The following is a 14,412-nucleotide window of genomic DNA, read 5'->3' as shown; positions in this document are numbered from 1 at the left end:
AGCACATGCTCTCTCTGGGGGAATCTGGTCCATTACCCACTCCTCACTCTAGGGCTGTGTAGAGTCTGTAGCTCACCTCCCCCTTGGGGGTTGTGACTGCAGTCCGTCGGGGGTCAATGTCTTCATTGATGCTGGACAGGAAGTTCTGGGAGATGCGAAGGGCATCCTGCAGCAGCGGGTAGTCTGGGTGGTCTACAGGTGTGTGCTTCAGCAGGTCCTGGGAAGAGATGGGGGTGGTGAATTTGCGGGGGAGGGGAGCAGTTTGGGGTGGGGAATACTCAATCCTCACCCCTGAGGGGGACACTGAGGGATCCACACTCTAATCTGGCTGGGCATGCCTGTAAAATCTAAACTAAAACTTTGGGTCAGAACAGTTGGGGTAAAGGCAGTGTTCCCTCTATTCTTACTGCAGTTGTGGTTCTTTCCCATGGTGGGATCAGCCTCATCTCACCAAGCAGCTGGGAGAGACACCCCCATACCCACCCCATTTCTGCTCCCAGAAACTGGAGTCTGTCAGGCAGGCGATGGAAAAGCAGGAGGTGCCTACCTCCTAGGGAGCATTTGGCCAAATATCAAGCTTAGTAGCCAAGCTACATTTAGGTCCCAGTCCTGTTGGCATAGTTACTGCAGGTCAGGCAGGTACAGTTGGGACCCAGAGACCCTATGCCTGGCTCCCCAAATGGAGTCTCAGTGACTCCAGTGCCCTCCCATCCAACTCTTAACCCTTCCCTGGCCATTCAGGGGTCCCGACACTCACATGTAGGACCAGGGTGCTTCGAGTGACCCGGTCAATGGGCTTGTACAGCAGAGCTGTTGGGGAAGGCAGGGAAAGGAGACAGGATAATGAGTTCAAGGAGCAACTCAAGACCTTGGAGAACAGCTTTACCCCCATCCCCCCTTGCTTCCCACATGAACACCACTTTCAGGAAGCCAAAGTGGGTTCTACAGCAATCGTACGCTCACTCTCAGGACAGGCCAAACAACACAAAGGTGGACACATGGCCCTGGCCACCCACCTCATAGCCTGTTGGACATGACTTCTTCAAGGTCCATCCCCCAGGCTTGTCTTGGTTTGGCCTGCCTCACAGCAGCTACTTCCCTACATACATGCCCTCAATCACACAATCACACCTAAGCATGCCCAACAGTGGTCTAGCACACTCTAGGTCCCACCCAGGACCGGGATAGAGGAAGGAGATGTGCTGTTTTGCTAGAAAGGACAGCTCCTCTGTGCCCATTACTCTCTTGCTCCTTCTGTCCACGACCTGGCACTGGAGCCACTTGGGAACAGCATGCGTCATTCTGACCCACGCACCCACCTCATTTCTACAAAGAGAGACCCTTTTCACATGTCACTGAATCCCCACACAAGCTGAGGACCAGAAGCCAGGCCAGATATCCATCAAAAGTCCTCAAGCCAATAGCAGCCTGCAGGGCAAAGACTTCCTAAAGGAATTCAGGTAGGGTCTAGCCATGGGAGCCCCAGGAGGCTGGGAAAATGCACACTCAGCCAGGCCCCCATGTGTCGCACCCCTCCATGACCCAGACACCAAATGAGGACTGCCTGGAGTCAGCAGGGACAGGTGGAGACAGCAGCTGGCAGCCCAATACTTCTAAACATCCTTCCAGCAAGCAGCTGTGCCCAGCCCCTCCCACCACTGTTGGTCCTGCACCTGGATGCCTCAGTCCATGGAGTCATGACTTTTGGCCTCCTGCCATAGGAACAATAAGAGACAGATGCTGATCTGGGAAGGACTCTGACCAAAAGTCAGGACCAAGTTGTAACTGATCCCTGAGCTGACACTCATACTATAGTCAGTCCCCTAATCAAAGAGGGTCCTAAGTCAGAGATATAAATACCCTGTGAATTGCTAGACAGGCACTTTAGGGAGCAATCTGCCTGCTGTGAAGAAGATGCGGTCTCAGCGGGGTGCCAAGAGCCTTATCTGCAGCCTTTGCTTGGCTGCCCACTAGAACCACTGAGGGAGCTCTTAAGAAAAACAGATGCCACCCCCACCCCATCAACTAACCCCAAATCTCCATAAGGCAAAACAGGGTAGCAGCATTTTCAAAAAGCCTCTTTGCTCATACTGATGCATAGTAAAACTGCTATGCTATGCAAACCCACTTCCTAGGACTTATTTGTAGCCATTTCTTAACTAGCAATTTCTAGAGACCCTCCCCATGGGCCATGGGAGCTACAATGGGTAGGACAGGGCTTGGGGTATCCTGAGACAGTGAGGGTAAAGCTCAGGGGGGCCCCACTTTTGGGGTACCTAAGGGCTCCCATCCACCTGTGGCTAGGCACACCTTCAGGGACAGTCATACCAGGAGAACCCCAGAGACCCACAGCAAGCACAAACTCAGCAGACTAGTGCCATAGTGGGCTCTGCGTCCCAGCCCCCAGAAAATGCAGCATCAGCTCACGCAACTCCTTCCCCCTCCCTCTCCCAAGTCCTAGGAGGAAGAGGTTTCTGACTACACTCAGAGATCTGCACAAATGGTGGGTCAAGTTTCAGAGGGGTTATTAATATGCCTGTCACCACCTAAAAAGTCCATCTGATGGGGGCCATGGAACGAGTCCTGCAGCCTTGGCTGAGTGGGGGAGGGGACCTTGGAGGAAAGGTCAGGAGAGGGAAGGACAGAAGAGGCCCTGGGCCATATCAAATACGGAGGAACCCAGGAGAGGAAGGGTACCTGCAGAGTCTGTGTTCCTCATGATCCCTGCAGTTCATCCTTGCCCCAGAAGCTCCTGCCCCTCCCTGTTCCTGGCTGTGGGAGGCCAGCTGGCTGTGGGGCCACTCCCCACTCCTCACTGTCTTGCCTGGCATACTCACCATGCAACAAGTGGACAGGTTTGTCTTTCCCCCTCTTCCGGGAAGCCTTCCCTAACCAGGGCCTTTGCAAACAACATGTGCAGAGTCCAGAAGTCAGACCATCAACCTGAGCAAGCTGGTCTCTCTAGTCGGCCCCTCTGTGCCCAGTGACAGAGTTAACTGCCTTAGGCATGTTATTTCCTGTGATTAAAAGGGGAGCAATTTTCACCAGCCCCATTTTTACAGAGAGGAAACCGAGGGACGGAAACATTGTGTAACTTGTTCACAGTCACAAAGCCGTGAGTGGTGGCTGGATTTTGGGTTTTGAATTTTGGTTTGCCATGCTTAGCCATCTTCTACAAGAGGTCAGTCCCTCTAGAAGCTCTGTGAACCACAGGAGGATTCTGGGGTGATTTGTGCTCTCCAGTTACAGTGAGACCCTTCTTTAAGAGTTGTCTCTTTCAGTCCTCATTCCCTGCTTTGAAGCTGATTTCAAAGATAGTATCACAAGGACCAAAGGAACCCTGAGTTCTAGGTCCCAGGCCTACTTCACCTACTGGAAAGGGAAGAGGAAGCAAAGGACTGATCCCTTTTCTTTTTAGGGAAGCAGGGCTGAGACCTGACCAACTCCTAAGGCCAGACCAAAAAGAGCATTTCCCCTCTGCTTTCTGAACAGGCAAGTTTCAAGTCCAGCTCTCCTCTTGACCCCAACCAGCTGGAATCAGTTGAGGGGGAGGGGGCCACAAGGGTCTTCTGTCCTGAACTGGTGTGCCTGCAGCTGTCTCGCTGGGGCAGATGCAACGACTACCTCCCAGGCTGCTTCCACCACAAGAGGAAGACTGGAAGGTAAGGGGGACAGTGGTCCTGCACAGCCCCTCTCCACCCCTGGCACAGCAGCCTCTGGGAAAGAACCCCAAAACCTCAACCATTCCTCCTCTATAACAAACAGCAACCACCCTCGATTCAGCCTATAACATGGAGCCCTGGGTTACCACGGAGATAGGCAAGCACAGTGACTGAGAAGGGTGCAGACAAAATGCCTGGTGGGAGGGAAGAGGAAGGTCCTCAAGCCAGCTACCTGCCGCTCTGACATACATGGTCCCTGAGCAGCTGGCCTGGAGGCAACATGAGTCCCCCATGCCCTTCCAAAGGCAGCTTAGGTCACCCCTAAGGCACTTCTTGCTTTGGAGAGCAGGGTCCATCAGCTTTTGGACACCTCTCGCCTAGGCCTGTTTCTTCCTCCTAGGAACAACAGCCAGGCTAATTGCACATGCCTGTCCTAGGTCCACTGCCCGAAGCTGAGAGAGCTGCAGAGAGGATGCTCTGGGTCCCTCCCACTGAAGGGTGGGTATGTGACCTTCACAAAGGAGCAGCCTGCCACGCCCCCCTCTCCCAATGCCAACCTTCTGTGCTGAGTGCAGAGACCTAGGCTCAAGGGTCTCCAGAAGCTAGAAAGCAACCTAGAAGCAAGGCAGTTCGCACAGTCCTAGGAGGAGGTAGCATGTGCACAGAGCACACAATACTCAGGCTGCCCAACCTCCTCCTCATCTCTCGCTGGAACAAAGAAACTCCCAACTTCTTCCTCCAGCTCAGGCTGGTACCCTCCTGCCCCTCTGCCCCTCTCTGCCTGGTCCTACTGCCTCTCTCCCTGGCCTCAGGGTTACCCTGCCTGCAGTTACAGCCTGTCACTTTCTTTACCTCTCCAGGAAGTTGCTCAAAAGCCTGTTATGCACAGGCTAAGCCAAGCTGCCAGTTCCCCTGCAGATCCTGAGGGGAGTGGCTTGGGGGGTTGGACCCTTCTAGCCTGGTCATTCCATATCTAAGCCACCCTGCCTTGAGCAGCCCCCAGACTTCAATTCCAGGTTGACCACTGGTCCCAAGAAGAATGCATGCAGGTCTAGCCACTTGCCCAACCTCCCTCCCCTGCTGCCCCCGCATCCTGCTGGCCACATTTCAGCCTGCTCCAGCCAGCCCCCAGGGGGCTTAAGACACACCACCTCCCTCTGAGGGGTGCCTGGGTTACCATAGGTGCAGTTACAGCAGAATCGAATGATGAGGAGAATTTCCATGGCAGCCTCTGTGCCTGTGGCAGGGGCGTGCAGCCATCGCTCCAGGTTCCTGGCTCCCCTCGGCAGCCTGGCCCACTCGGCCACCTTGCTGGCTGCTGCTGTATAGCCTCCAGAATCAAGCAGCCGCTCACTGCTCGCTTCCTTCCGAGTGCTCCTCTAACAAGGGGGAGGGTGGGAGGCGCGTGGAGAGGCGGGAGGAAGGAGGGAGGGAGGGAGGGAGGGAGGGAGGAGGGACCTAGCGCCTGCTGGCATCCTAAGGAGGAGCACGTTTGTAGCTGGCCGGCTGCCTGGGGAGGAGAGGCTGGAATCCACACGTACACTCACATATGCACTCCCTCACACACATTCACACATAAGCAGGGAGGGCACCACATTCATACAACCCGTAGTTCACAAAACCAGACAAAGGAAGGTGGCTGCAATCCAGCTCATTCTCCAAAGTACCTTCCATGGTGACAGATGTGTGGCTGTCCTTGGAGTCCTTGGGCCCTTTCACTTTGAGTTCCTGTCAGAGGGAGGAGAGGAATCACTAACTGGTCTGTATACCACTCCCTTGTGGTGAGCATGGCCGGTAGAGGGGCTCTGAAACCGAGGGGCACAAATATGAGCAGACAAAGAATACCAGTGGATGTGGATCACTTCTGCCTCACCACCTGATCCCTGGAATCTCCTGAGTCCAGCAGCTGGGGTGTGGACCAGAATGGGAACTCTGGGTACCAGAGTAAGGACTGGTTGGTAGGAAGCACTGTGGCAATGGGAACTCCTTAGACTCACCCCCTGATGCCCCTCACCAACAACTCTGAGGGCCTTCTTGAGGATGAGCGGGGCCACTAGCAGAACCCCACCCATGACCCCCTGCAGCCACTCCTCAGGGACAGGTCCACAACAGCTTGGGGAAAACAGGGTTTGTGCCTACAAGCACCAGGTGTGCCAGCTGATCCTTGGAGCATGAGCACCCCTGAACCAAAGCAGAGGGGTCTACACACCTGCATCAGGGAGGGAAGGAAGACAAGAGCCTGAGGCAGTGATGCTGACTTCACAGGGCAGTCAAGCTACACCTTCTCCATTCAGGAGGGACTCACCCAGCCCCTAGCCCACCTGACACTCCCCATCACTCCTCTTGGAGCCCATAGCAAGTGCCCGGAACGGATGCTGGAAACAGACTCAGGCAATAGTCCAAACCCCTCCTATCCCAGCCTGTGCTATCAGGAAAGTATAGACGGCAACTGGAGCTGAAATGCAATCCCCACTTGGCAGGCTGAGTGCACAGAACCCAGGAGGGGAGAAGGCAGGGGGCAAGGGGAGGCCAAGGTCAGGTACCCAAGTGACATTGCCTGCTCTGCCTAGGGGGAGGAAATGCCCAGACAGTGGGAGCTCATTTCCTACTGTCTTCAACTGTTTCTAGACAGAGAAAATCTCCAGAGATGGAGCTTGCTATGCCTGGCAGTAGGGAGAGGGGGTGTGTGTGGGGGGGTGGCAGGTTCAGCTTTTCCAGGCTGTGTCTTTCACTGGTGCCTGGATCCTGGCTTTAGGGAATTTTGCTCCACACCCCCTCCAGTGCAGCCTAGAGGTATGAAATCACTCCTGCTGCAGAGGAGAAGGGCCTAATTGCAGTAATTAAGTGGCAGCGCCAGCAGGAAGCAACAGCGTCATCGTCATCGAGTGAGTCAGGATGAGCAGCCACCTGGCAGAGGGCCAGGGACTAGCTCTGCCCTCTGGGACGGGTGGGCTTTGAGGGGCTGATGCATGGGGGCGGGGGCTCATGCCCATGCACACAGAATGGGCTATCCATCCAGGCTATAAGGGGACCCCACACTCTGGACAGTCTCTGGACCATGATGGCCCCGGGCACCTGGGCAGCCATGACAGAGCCATCAAGAACACACATCAGGGGACTCTAGTTTGTTCCTAGGAGAACTGGGAGTGTGAGGGGAAGCACCATTTCTCTAGCCTCATGACTCCACGCAGAGGGACTTCCCCTGCCCTTACCCCATCCTCCTAGGCACAGGGTGATTCAACTGATTTGAGGAGAAGAAACCGAGCTCAGACCTCTTCTCTGTACCCTAAGATAGAGGGACAGGCTCTGCCCCCATTGTGGGAAGTGGTCTGTGACTTCCTGTTCCTGCCAGGATTCAATACACACATTTACTTCCAAAGGTGAGGTGTTAGCAAGTCCCACACAGCTACATATACAAACCCACATGTTCCAATCTGGCTTTTCCTAATAATCAAGCTGACATTTGCATCTCTATCTGTCCAACTCCTGTGGGGCCACTCGGTTGATTCCAGACTTGAGCATAACTTGTAGCCCCAGGAATTACAGGAAAGCCAATCTGAGTCTCACGGAGCTTTCTAGCATCAGAGCTGAGCTGGAGAAAACAAAAGGCCAAGGGGGCCTTTAAGGTGAAACTTCTAAAACTGTAGAAATATCTGTCTCCCCACCCAAAAAAAAAAAAAAAAGAAACAATCCAGAGGTTCTCTTGCCCTGGGCTTGGAGCTGAGCACTTTCTGTAAGGCCGGTGGCTCAGGGGTATCCCTGGTGTCTTTTCAGATACAGAATGAGGAACACAACTGAAGGATCCCAGAACATCAGCCCCTCCCTGGCAGTTCCTGGATAGAAATGCCAATAGTAGGTGATGCTACAGCCTATGCCCTACAGAGAAGCAGGTGGAGAAGGTGAGCTATAGAAGTATAGAAGAAGGGAAAGGCACGTTCCTGGCCAGAGGCTTCAGGGCTTCTCCCCTTAGGTGGCCCTACTATCTCTGTGAGCCCATAGTCTTAGTCTTGGCAAGAATCTTAAAAGATTACCTAGTCCAGAATTCCTCAGCTCTTCCTTCCTGATGACAAATGTCACCCAGAAGCTTGTTAGAATATAGATTCCTGCCTTCCTGCCCCCCAACCTTCTGAATCAGAAGCTGTAGAAAAGGAGCCTGGGCATCTGCATTTTAAACAGTGGAGGTACTCAAGCAAGTTTGAGATGAGCTGGACAAGTCCCAACAGCTCATTCTCTAGGAGAGAAAACACAGTTCCAGAGAAGGGAAGTCACTTGCTCAAGGTCGTCACAGCATGAGAGAATACTGCCTTCCCCACCCACAACCTGAAATGGAGTGAAATGGAGTTTGTTTGTTTTTTGTTTTTAAATCAAACCAATCAATATTCTTATATTAAGAGGAAAAATGTCAAGTGCAAGAAAGCAAATGTCAGGCCAAGAGCTACCCACAAGGGGAACAGCTTCCCTGACAAGCAAGCAAGGGAGGAGATGTGCCTCAGAGGGCTTTGAGCTGCTCCCAGAGCCCAGGGTCCATGGGGTGGCTGTGAAGGGAGCTGCCTACCTCTGAGATCTTCTGGAACTGGTTGTTGGACTGGCTGCACTTCTCAGCTGTCTCCAGTGCAACTTTATAGTTATCCACAAATGCTTTGTACACACCAAGCTGGCTGGCCTGCAGGGAGGAGACAAAGAATGGAGAGAGGAGGGTGGGAGTGGGATGGGGCGAGGATTAATGAATGGATGAAAGCTTACCCAGAGCTCCTGGAGCTCCCTTAGTGCCCAGAACCTCTAACTCAGCTCCAAAGGGCTGGCTGGAAATGAGGGGAAAGGCAGCGATGAACATATTACAGTATCCCTTTGAACTTGACAGTTTCCATGGAAACTGCCTTAGCCAATAAGGTTAACAAGGGGGTACTGAAGGGGAGGAGAGCAGGGTAGGGTCCTTCTGGCATGCTAGAAATTCAACTCATCACACTTGGATTTCTTTAGCATCATCGAGGTCTCCCAGGGTTTGCAGCCTCTTAACATCTTACACCTCTTTCATATCCTGGAATCTGCCAGAGCAGGAGAGACAGAGGAATGGGGTGGGCTCAGCCCCCTACTTGCCATGCTGAGAGTGGGCACAGCATTTAAAGGGAAACTTGGGTCCTGATCCCTACCCTTAGCCTCCAAGGAGCCATAATCCCCACCTCCTTACAAACCTGCCACTTTGAACCTAACACAGGTTTCCCTGACTTTCTACCACAAAGAGCTTCGCCTCCTCTGGTGGCAGAGCAGAACCCATCACCTGTTTCAGCAAAAGGGAAAACTGAGGCTCACTAATTCAAGTCCTCAAATACTCATGGCACACTTTCCCTAGGCTGTGTATACATATTTCCTCCTAAGGGAGCAAAAGGTGGAAATTCAAATTAAAACCACAAGGAGATAATATTTCCTGGAGGGGTTGGAATTTAAAAGTCCGATGATATCAAGGGTTGGTAAAAATAGATTGCTTGTAGATGTAAGTTAGCACAATTATCTGGAGAGTAATTTGTTAGTAACTAACAAAGCTAGCTAAATAAAGTAATAAAGGCATAGCCTCACCCTACTGCTTAGCAAATCCAATTCTAACACAAACCATAACACTTTGCTGTCCAGTACAGTGACCACAAGCTACATGTGGCTACTGAATACCTACACTGTGGCCAGTGTAAAGTGAGATGTGTTGTATGTGTAAAATCCACATTGGACTCCCACGGCTCAGCATATAAAAAGGATGTAAATTACCTCATTCATTTTTTAATACTAGTTACGTGTTGAAACAAGAATATTTGGATTTTGTGGGGTAAATAAAATATACTCTTAAAATTAATTTCATCTGTTTATTTATTGAGATAGGCTGGCCTTGAACTCCTGGGCTCAAGGGACCTTCTTGCTTCAGCTTACCAAGAAGCTGGGACTATAGCTGCATGCCACCATGCCTAGCTTCACCTGATTTATTTTATTTTACTTTAGTTATTTTGCAGTGCTGGGGATCAAGCCCAGGGCTCTACCACTTGAGCTATATCCCCAGCCTTATTTTTGCTTTTTAAAATGTGAGGGCTGCCTGGCGCTGCTGGTTCACACCTGCAATCTTAGCTACTCAGGAGGCAGGGCTCAGGAGGACTGTGGTTTGAAGCCAATCCAGGCCCTATCTCAGAAATACCCAACACACACACACACACACACACACACACACACACACACACACACACACACACAAAACCAGGATGGCGTGTGGCTCAAGTGGTAGAGCACCTGCCTAGCAAGCATGAGGCCCTGAGTTCAAACCCCAATACCTCCTTAAAAAAGCAAAAACAAAAAAAAAAGTGAGAGCTGGGGACATGGTTCAGGAGATAGAGTACATGCCTAGCATGAGGCCCTGAGTTCAAATCCCAGTACCACCCCCCCCACCAAAAAAAAGTGCATAAAAATGTGGCTACTAGGGCCAAGGGTATAGCTCAGTGTTGGAGTGTTTCCCTGACAGGGGCTGCACCCCCTGCACTGCCAAAAAAGTGGCTACTAGAACATTTAAAATTATTTATGTGGATCACAATTTATTCTGTTAGATAGCACTGCTCTTAAAAAATCTGCGTATGTATGTGCTTCAGGAGATGTGAGCAAGAAAACTCACTGCCTCCCTCTTCTTCGTCATAGCGGGAGGGCTGTAAACAAAGGCTCACAAATATGGAAACCTAGATGCACACAGCAGTTAAGGTGCATGAACTAGCAGAGTGTGGTGGCACATGCCTGTAATCCCAACTATGTGGAGGCAGAGATGGAGGGATCATAGGTGGTTTGAGGTGAGCCTGGGCAAAAAAGAAACAACATCAGGGAGACCTTATCTCAATAACAAGTGTGATATGGTGGCGTGCCAGACCACTTGTAATTCCAACTAATTAGGAGGCAGAGACAGAAGAATTATAGTATGAGCCCTACTTGAACAGCAAACTAAAGCAGAAAGGGCTGGGGGCCTGGCGCAAGTGGTAGAGCACCTGCCTGGCAAGTGTGTGAGGCCCTGAGTTCAAAGCCAAAATAAATAAGTAAGTGAACTAGGTTTCACACCAACACATTTCAAAGCAAATGTTGCTTGAATTGCAAGGTGCAATGTACATATAAACATATGCACATTTTATTCGAAAATTATTTTTATTATTTTATTTTAATTTTTTTCCCAGTGGTCCTTGCAGCTATTTTTTTTTTTTTTGGGTGGGGAGTCAGTATTGGGGCTTGAACTTAAGACCTTGTGCTGGAAGCACTGTACAACTTGATCCACGCCCCCAGTCCTTTTTTTTTTGGTTTATTTATTTTTCAAATAGGGCCTTGTGCCTTTTTACCAGGGTCTGGTCTCATGCCTGATGGTCTCATGCCTTATGTCTCCCTAGCTGGGATTATAGATGTTTAGCACCATGCCCAGCTTTTTTTTGGAGATGGGGTCTAGCTATCCTTTTTTTTGGGGGGAGGGGGTGGACCTGGGTTGGTCTCAATGATCCTTCTGATCTGCCTCCACTTCTCACATAACTGGGATTATAGGGGTAAGCCACCATGCCCAGCTTGTTTTTCAAATAGGGTCTTGCTAACTTTTTGGCCAGGCTGACCTCAAAACCCTGACACTCCTATCTTTACCCCCCATGTAGCTAGATTACAGGTGTAAGCAACTGCACTGGTCCTTTATGCACATTTTAAAAGTACATGCATTGTCATAAAAAGATAGAGATATGTAATAAATATATAAATTGCAGTGTATAAGCTACACACCAAATTCATATCAGCAGCTGCCTCAAGAGAAAAGAGAAAGGCAGGAAGAGATTTTGCCTTCATCTGTGATACTGTTTTTCATTAGAAAGTTTTTCAGAGGTTGGGGTGTAGCTCAGGGGTAGAGCACTTGTCTACAATGAACAAGGCCCTGGGTTTAATCCTCAACACCACATACATACACTCACAAAAGGTTTTAGCATTTATCCTACGCTTACTACCTATTAACACCAGGAGGTACATACCACGTTGTCTTCTATGTTATTCTCTATAAACTTTTTCCAAGTAAGTAGCAAGGCGCACAGCTGCTGCCAGAGGCATCAGGGTCTTCTGCTTCCTACCAAGGTGCTAGGAACCCTACTCCAGAACACTTTGCACCCTGCAGGACCCAGAGAGGCTGGGCAGGGGGACTGGGTGCAGTGTCATCCAGGCCAGGAGTCTGAGGCTCTCATGGAAGCCAGCAGGCTTGGGAGATGATGCTAGAGAGGAGAGTAAGAGTTGGGGCACTGGTGGAGATGTCAAGGTATGAGCAGTGCAAGTATGAGCCTGGAGCGGCTGGGCTTTTCAGAAGAAAACTCCTAGGGAAGGGGTACTAGGGGATGGAGTCTGTGCATTTTTCCAGAGGCGTACTGGCCATTGGTACCCCAAGCTACAGGAGACGTGTTGGACAGTTACTTCCTAAGCCAGAGTACAAATCACTGACTCTTCTTCCAGGGGAGGGCTCTCCATGTCTCCTCTTCCCTGTCTAGATTGGTGTACCAGCCTCCTGAGCCAGGAAGAGAAGCCAGCTGTGTGCAGGGGCCATAGGCCATCCTGGGCACTGCCATCTCCACAGTCACCCTAGGCTGGAGCGCCCAAGGCCCAGACCGCCAGGGTCATTAACTGGGAAGCGGAGGTTGCTTGGAAACAGCAGCTTAGCACTGGAGTGATTTCATAAAACAAACAACAAGATGCTAATTCCCTTCTCTGTGTAGTGAATAATCAAATACCCAGAGACTTCAGCTGAAAATAAACTGCCTCCAGATACTCAGCTTGACCTGGCTCCACCCAGGCTCTGCCAAGCCAGCAGCCTCTGGGCCTTAGATATCAGTTCTTGATGGTGGGGAGCGGTAGCAAATTCACAATGAGCTGAGACCCACAGGGTCCAAGTGATGAAGATAAACCAGGAGAGCCTTTTCTGTCCTCTGGCTACTCACCTCACACACAACTGGTTTGCTCTCTTCTGTACCCCTGAGGGGTGAGGAATGGCTGCCCCTTGAAGCCAATCAAACTCAGACTTCTGGGACCAGAGAGGGATGACTGGCTGTTCACTATCCTTGCACTGGGGTCCGAGAGAGGCATTGTGAGTGCCTCTTTCTATAATAACAGTAATAATAATAACAGCAGCAGTTAACAATAATGCCTAACTATTGAGCTATCTGACTTCCCAGGCCCAGTTCCTAGAACTTTCAGGTATTATCTCACTTTTTTCTCTCAACAATCCAGCGAGATAATTCTCATTACCCTCTATTTGATAGATGAGGAAGCTGAGTCACAGAAGTGGAACAAACTGTCACAAGACCATCTGTGGCTGAACTGGGATTCAAACCCAGCTGTAACCTGGCTCTAGAAGCTGTGCTTGTCCCCACAATACTACTGGTCTTAAAAAATAGGGCTCTCTGCCAGGCACCAGTGGCTCTTATCTGTAATCCTAGCTACATGGGAGGCTGAGATCAGGAGGATCATGGTTCAAGGTCAAATACTTCAAAAGACCCCACCTCCAAAATAACCAGAGCAGCCAGGCACCGGTGGCTTACATCTGTAATCCTATCTACCTAGGAGGCTGAGATCAGGAGCATTGTGGTTCAAGGCCAGCCCAGACAAATAGTTCACAAGACCCCCATCTCCAAAATAACCAGAGCAAAATGGCTTGGAGGTGTGGCTCAAGCAGTAGAGCACCTGCTTTGCAAGCATGAAGCAGAGTTCCACTAAAAAAAAAAAAGTTTTACATCATGGTCATGATACATTCATTCATTCATGTATTGACTACTGGGCTGCTTCTGGAGTTTTAATGATAAGAAATTATAGTCTGTCCTCTTGGAGCTTATAGTTTTGGGGAGATAGGCAGTTGAAAGTGTTCATGAAGGACAAACACAGGGGCTGAGAAAGGTTCTCTGAGAAGGTCACTTCTAAGACAGAAACTGATCAATAGAAGCCAGGCAGATGGGGAAAGACATATCAGGCAGATGGAGCTACAAGTATGCAATGGTCAGAAAGTGAACTGAGAACAGAAAGTACTGTGCTAGGGGCACAGGGAGTAGAGGAAGCAGCAACTAGAGGTTAGGAGTGGGCAGAGGCCAGCACCAAATGGTCTTGTAGCCATCCTGGAGATTGCCTTTAGCCAGTAGGCAAAGGGAAGTCCTGGTCAGATAGAAACGGGAGAAGCAAGGAATGGGCAGGGGTTTTGGTGATTCTCTCCTACTGTTAGCCAAGAGGGCAGTGGGAGGGGGCGCAGGCCTGGTGACAGGGGCCACCTCATGAGGCCACAGAAGAGTACAGGAGAAGATCAAGGGGGGTCAAGAGGGATGGAGAGAAGTAGGTGACTGTGAGGACGTCAAATAAGAGCACTCCATGGGATGTGAGGATAAAGGAACAAGGAGAGGAGAGGGAGGTGCTAAGGATGAATCAGACAGGCACTGAGATAAGGTCAGGGAGAAGAACATCAGAGACAGTGAGTCTGGCTTTGAACATGCTGAGCTTGAGGGCCTAGCAGTGTCCAGGTAAGTGTCTTCTCCACGGTGAGAAACAGAGCCCTGTCCCTTCCACAAGTCTTAGGGCAAGGAGCAAAAGCAGAGGCTTTGCTCTCCCCTGCCCCAGTCATTCCCATCTAGGGAACAAGAAGACAGCCACTAACTCCCAAGTCCCCTTCTCACTGGCCATACTGTCAGGAGTTATGGTGGGGGGCTCTGAGGGTATGACCTGGGGATCCTCCAGGGGACAGACAAGT

At 50.8% G+C, this 14,412-nt stretch overlaps 1 protein-coding gene across 5 annotated transcripts in view; it reads right to left on the bottom strand.

Annotated features, from left to right (window-relative positions):
* Positions 1-14,412, bottom strand: part of Abr (ABR activator of RhoGEF and GTPase) — a 181,070-nt gene that overhangs the window by 48,054 nt on the left and 118,604 nt on the right. For 4 of the 5 annotated variants that reach the window (XM_020157938.2, XM_074046548.1, XM_074046547.1 and 1 more), the window contains 4 exons: positions 8,218-8,325; positions 5,330-5,390; positions 758-810; positions 77-217 (listed from right to left, as the gene is read on the bottom strand). In XM_020157938.2, the coding sequence (XP_020013527.1) occupies positions 77-217; positions 758-810; positions 5,330-5,390; positions 8,218-8,325 (363 nt within the window). Of the gene's footprint in view, positions 1-76; positions 218-757; positions 811-4,839; positions 4,998-5,329; positions 5,391-8,217; positions 8,326-14,412 lie in introns of those variants that run through there. The other variant, XM_074046549.1, reaches the window with a different exon arrangement.

The sequence above is a fragment of the Castor canadensis genome, chromosome 11 (genome assembly GCF_047511655.1).
Source record: "Castor canadensis chromosome 11, mCasCan1.hap1v2, whole genome shotgun sequence".
Lineage (NCBI taxonomy): Eukaryota > Metazoa > Chordata > Mammalia > Rodentia > Castoridae > Castor > Castor canadensis.
This window is presented reverse-complemented; position numbering and strand designations above follow the sequence as displayed.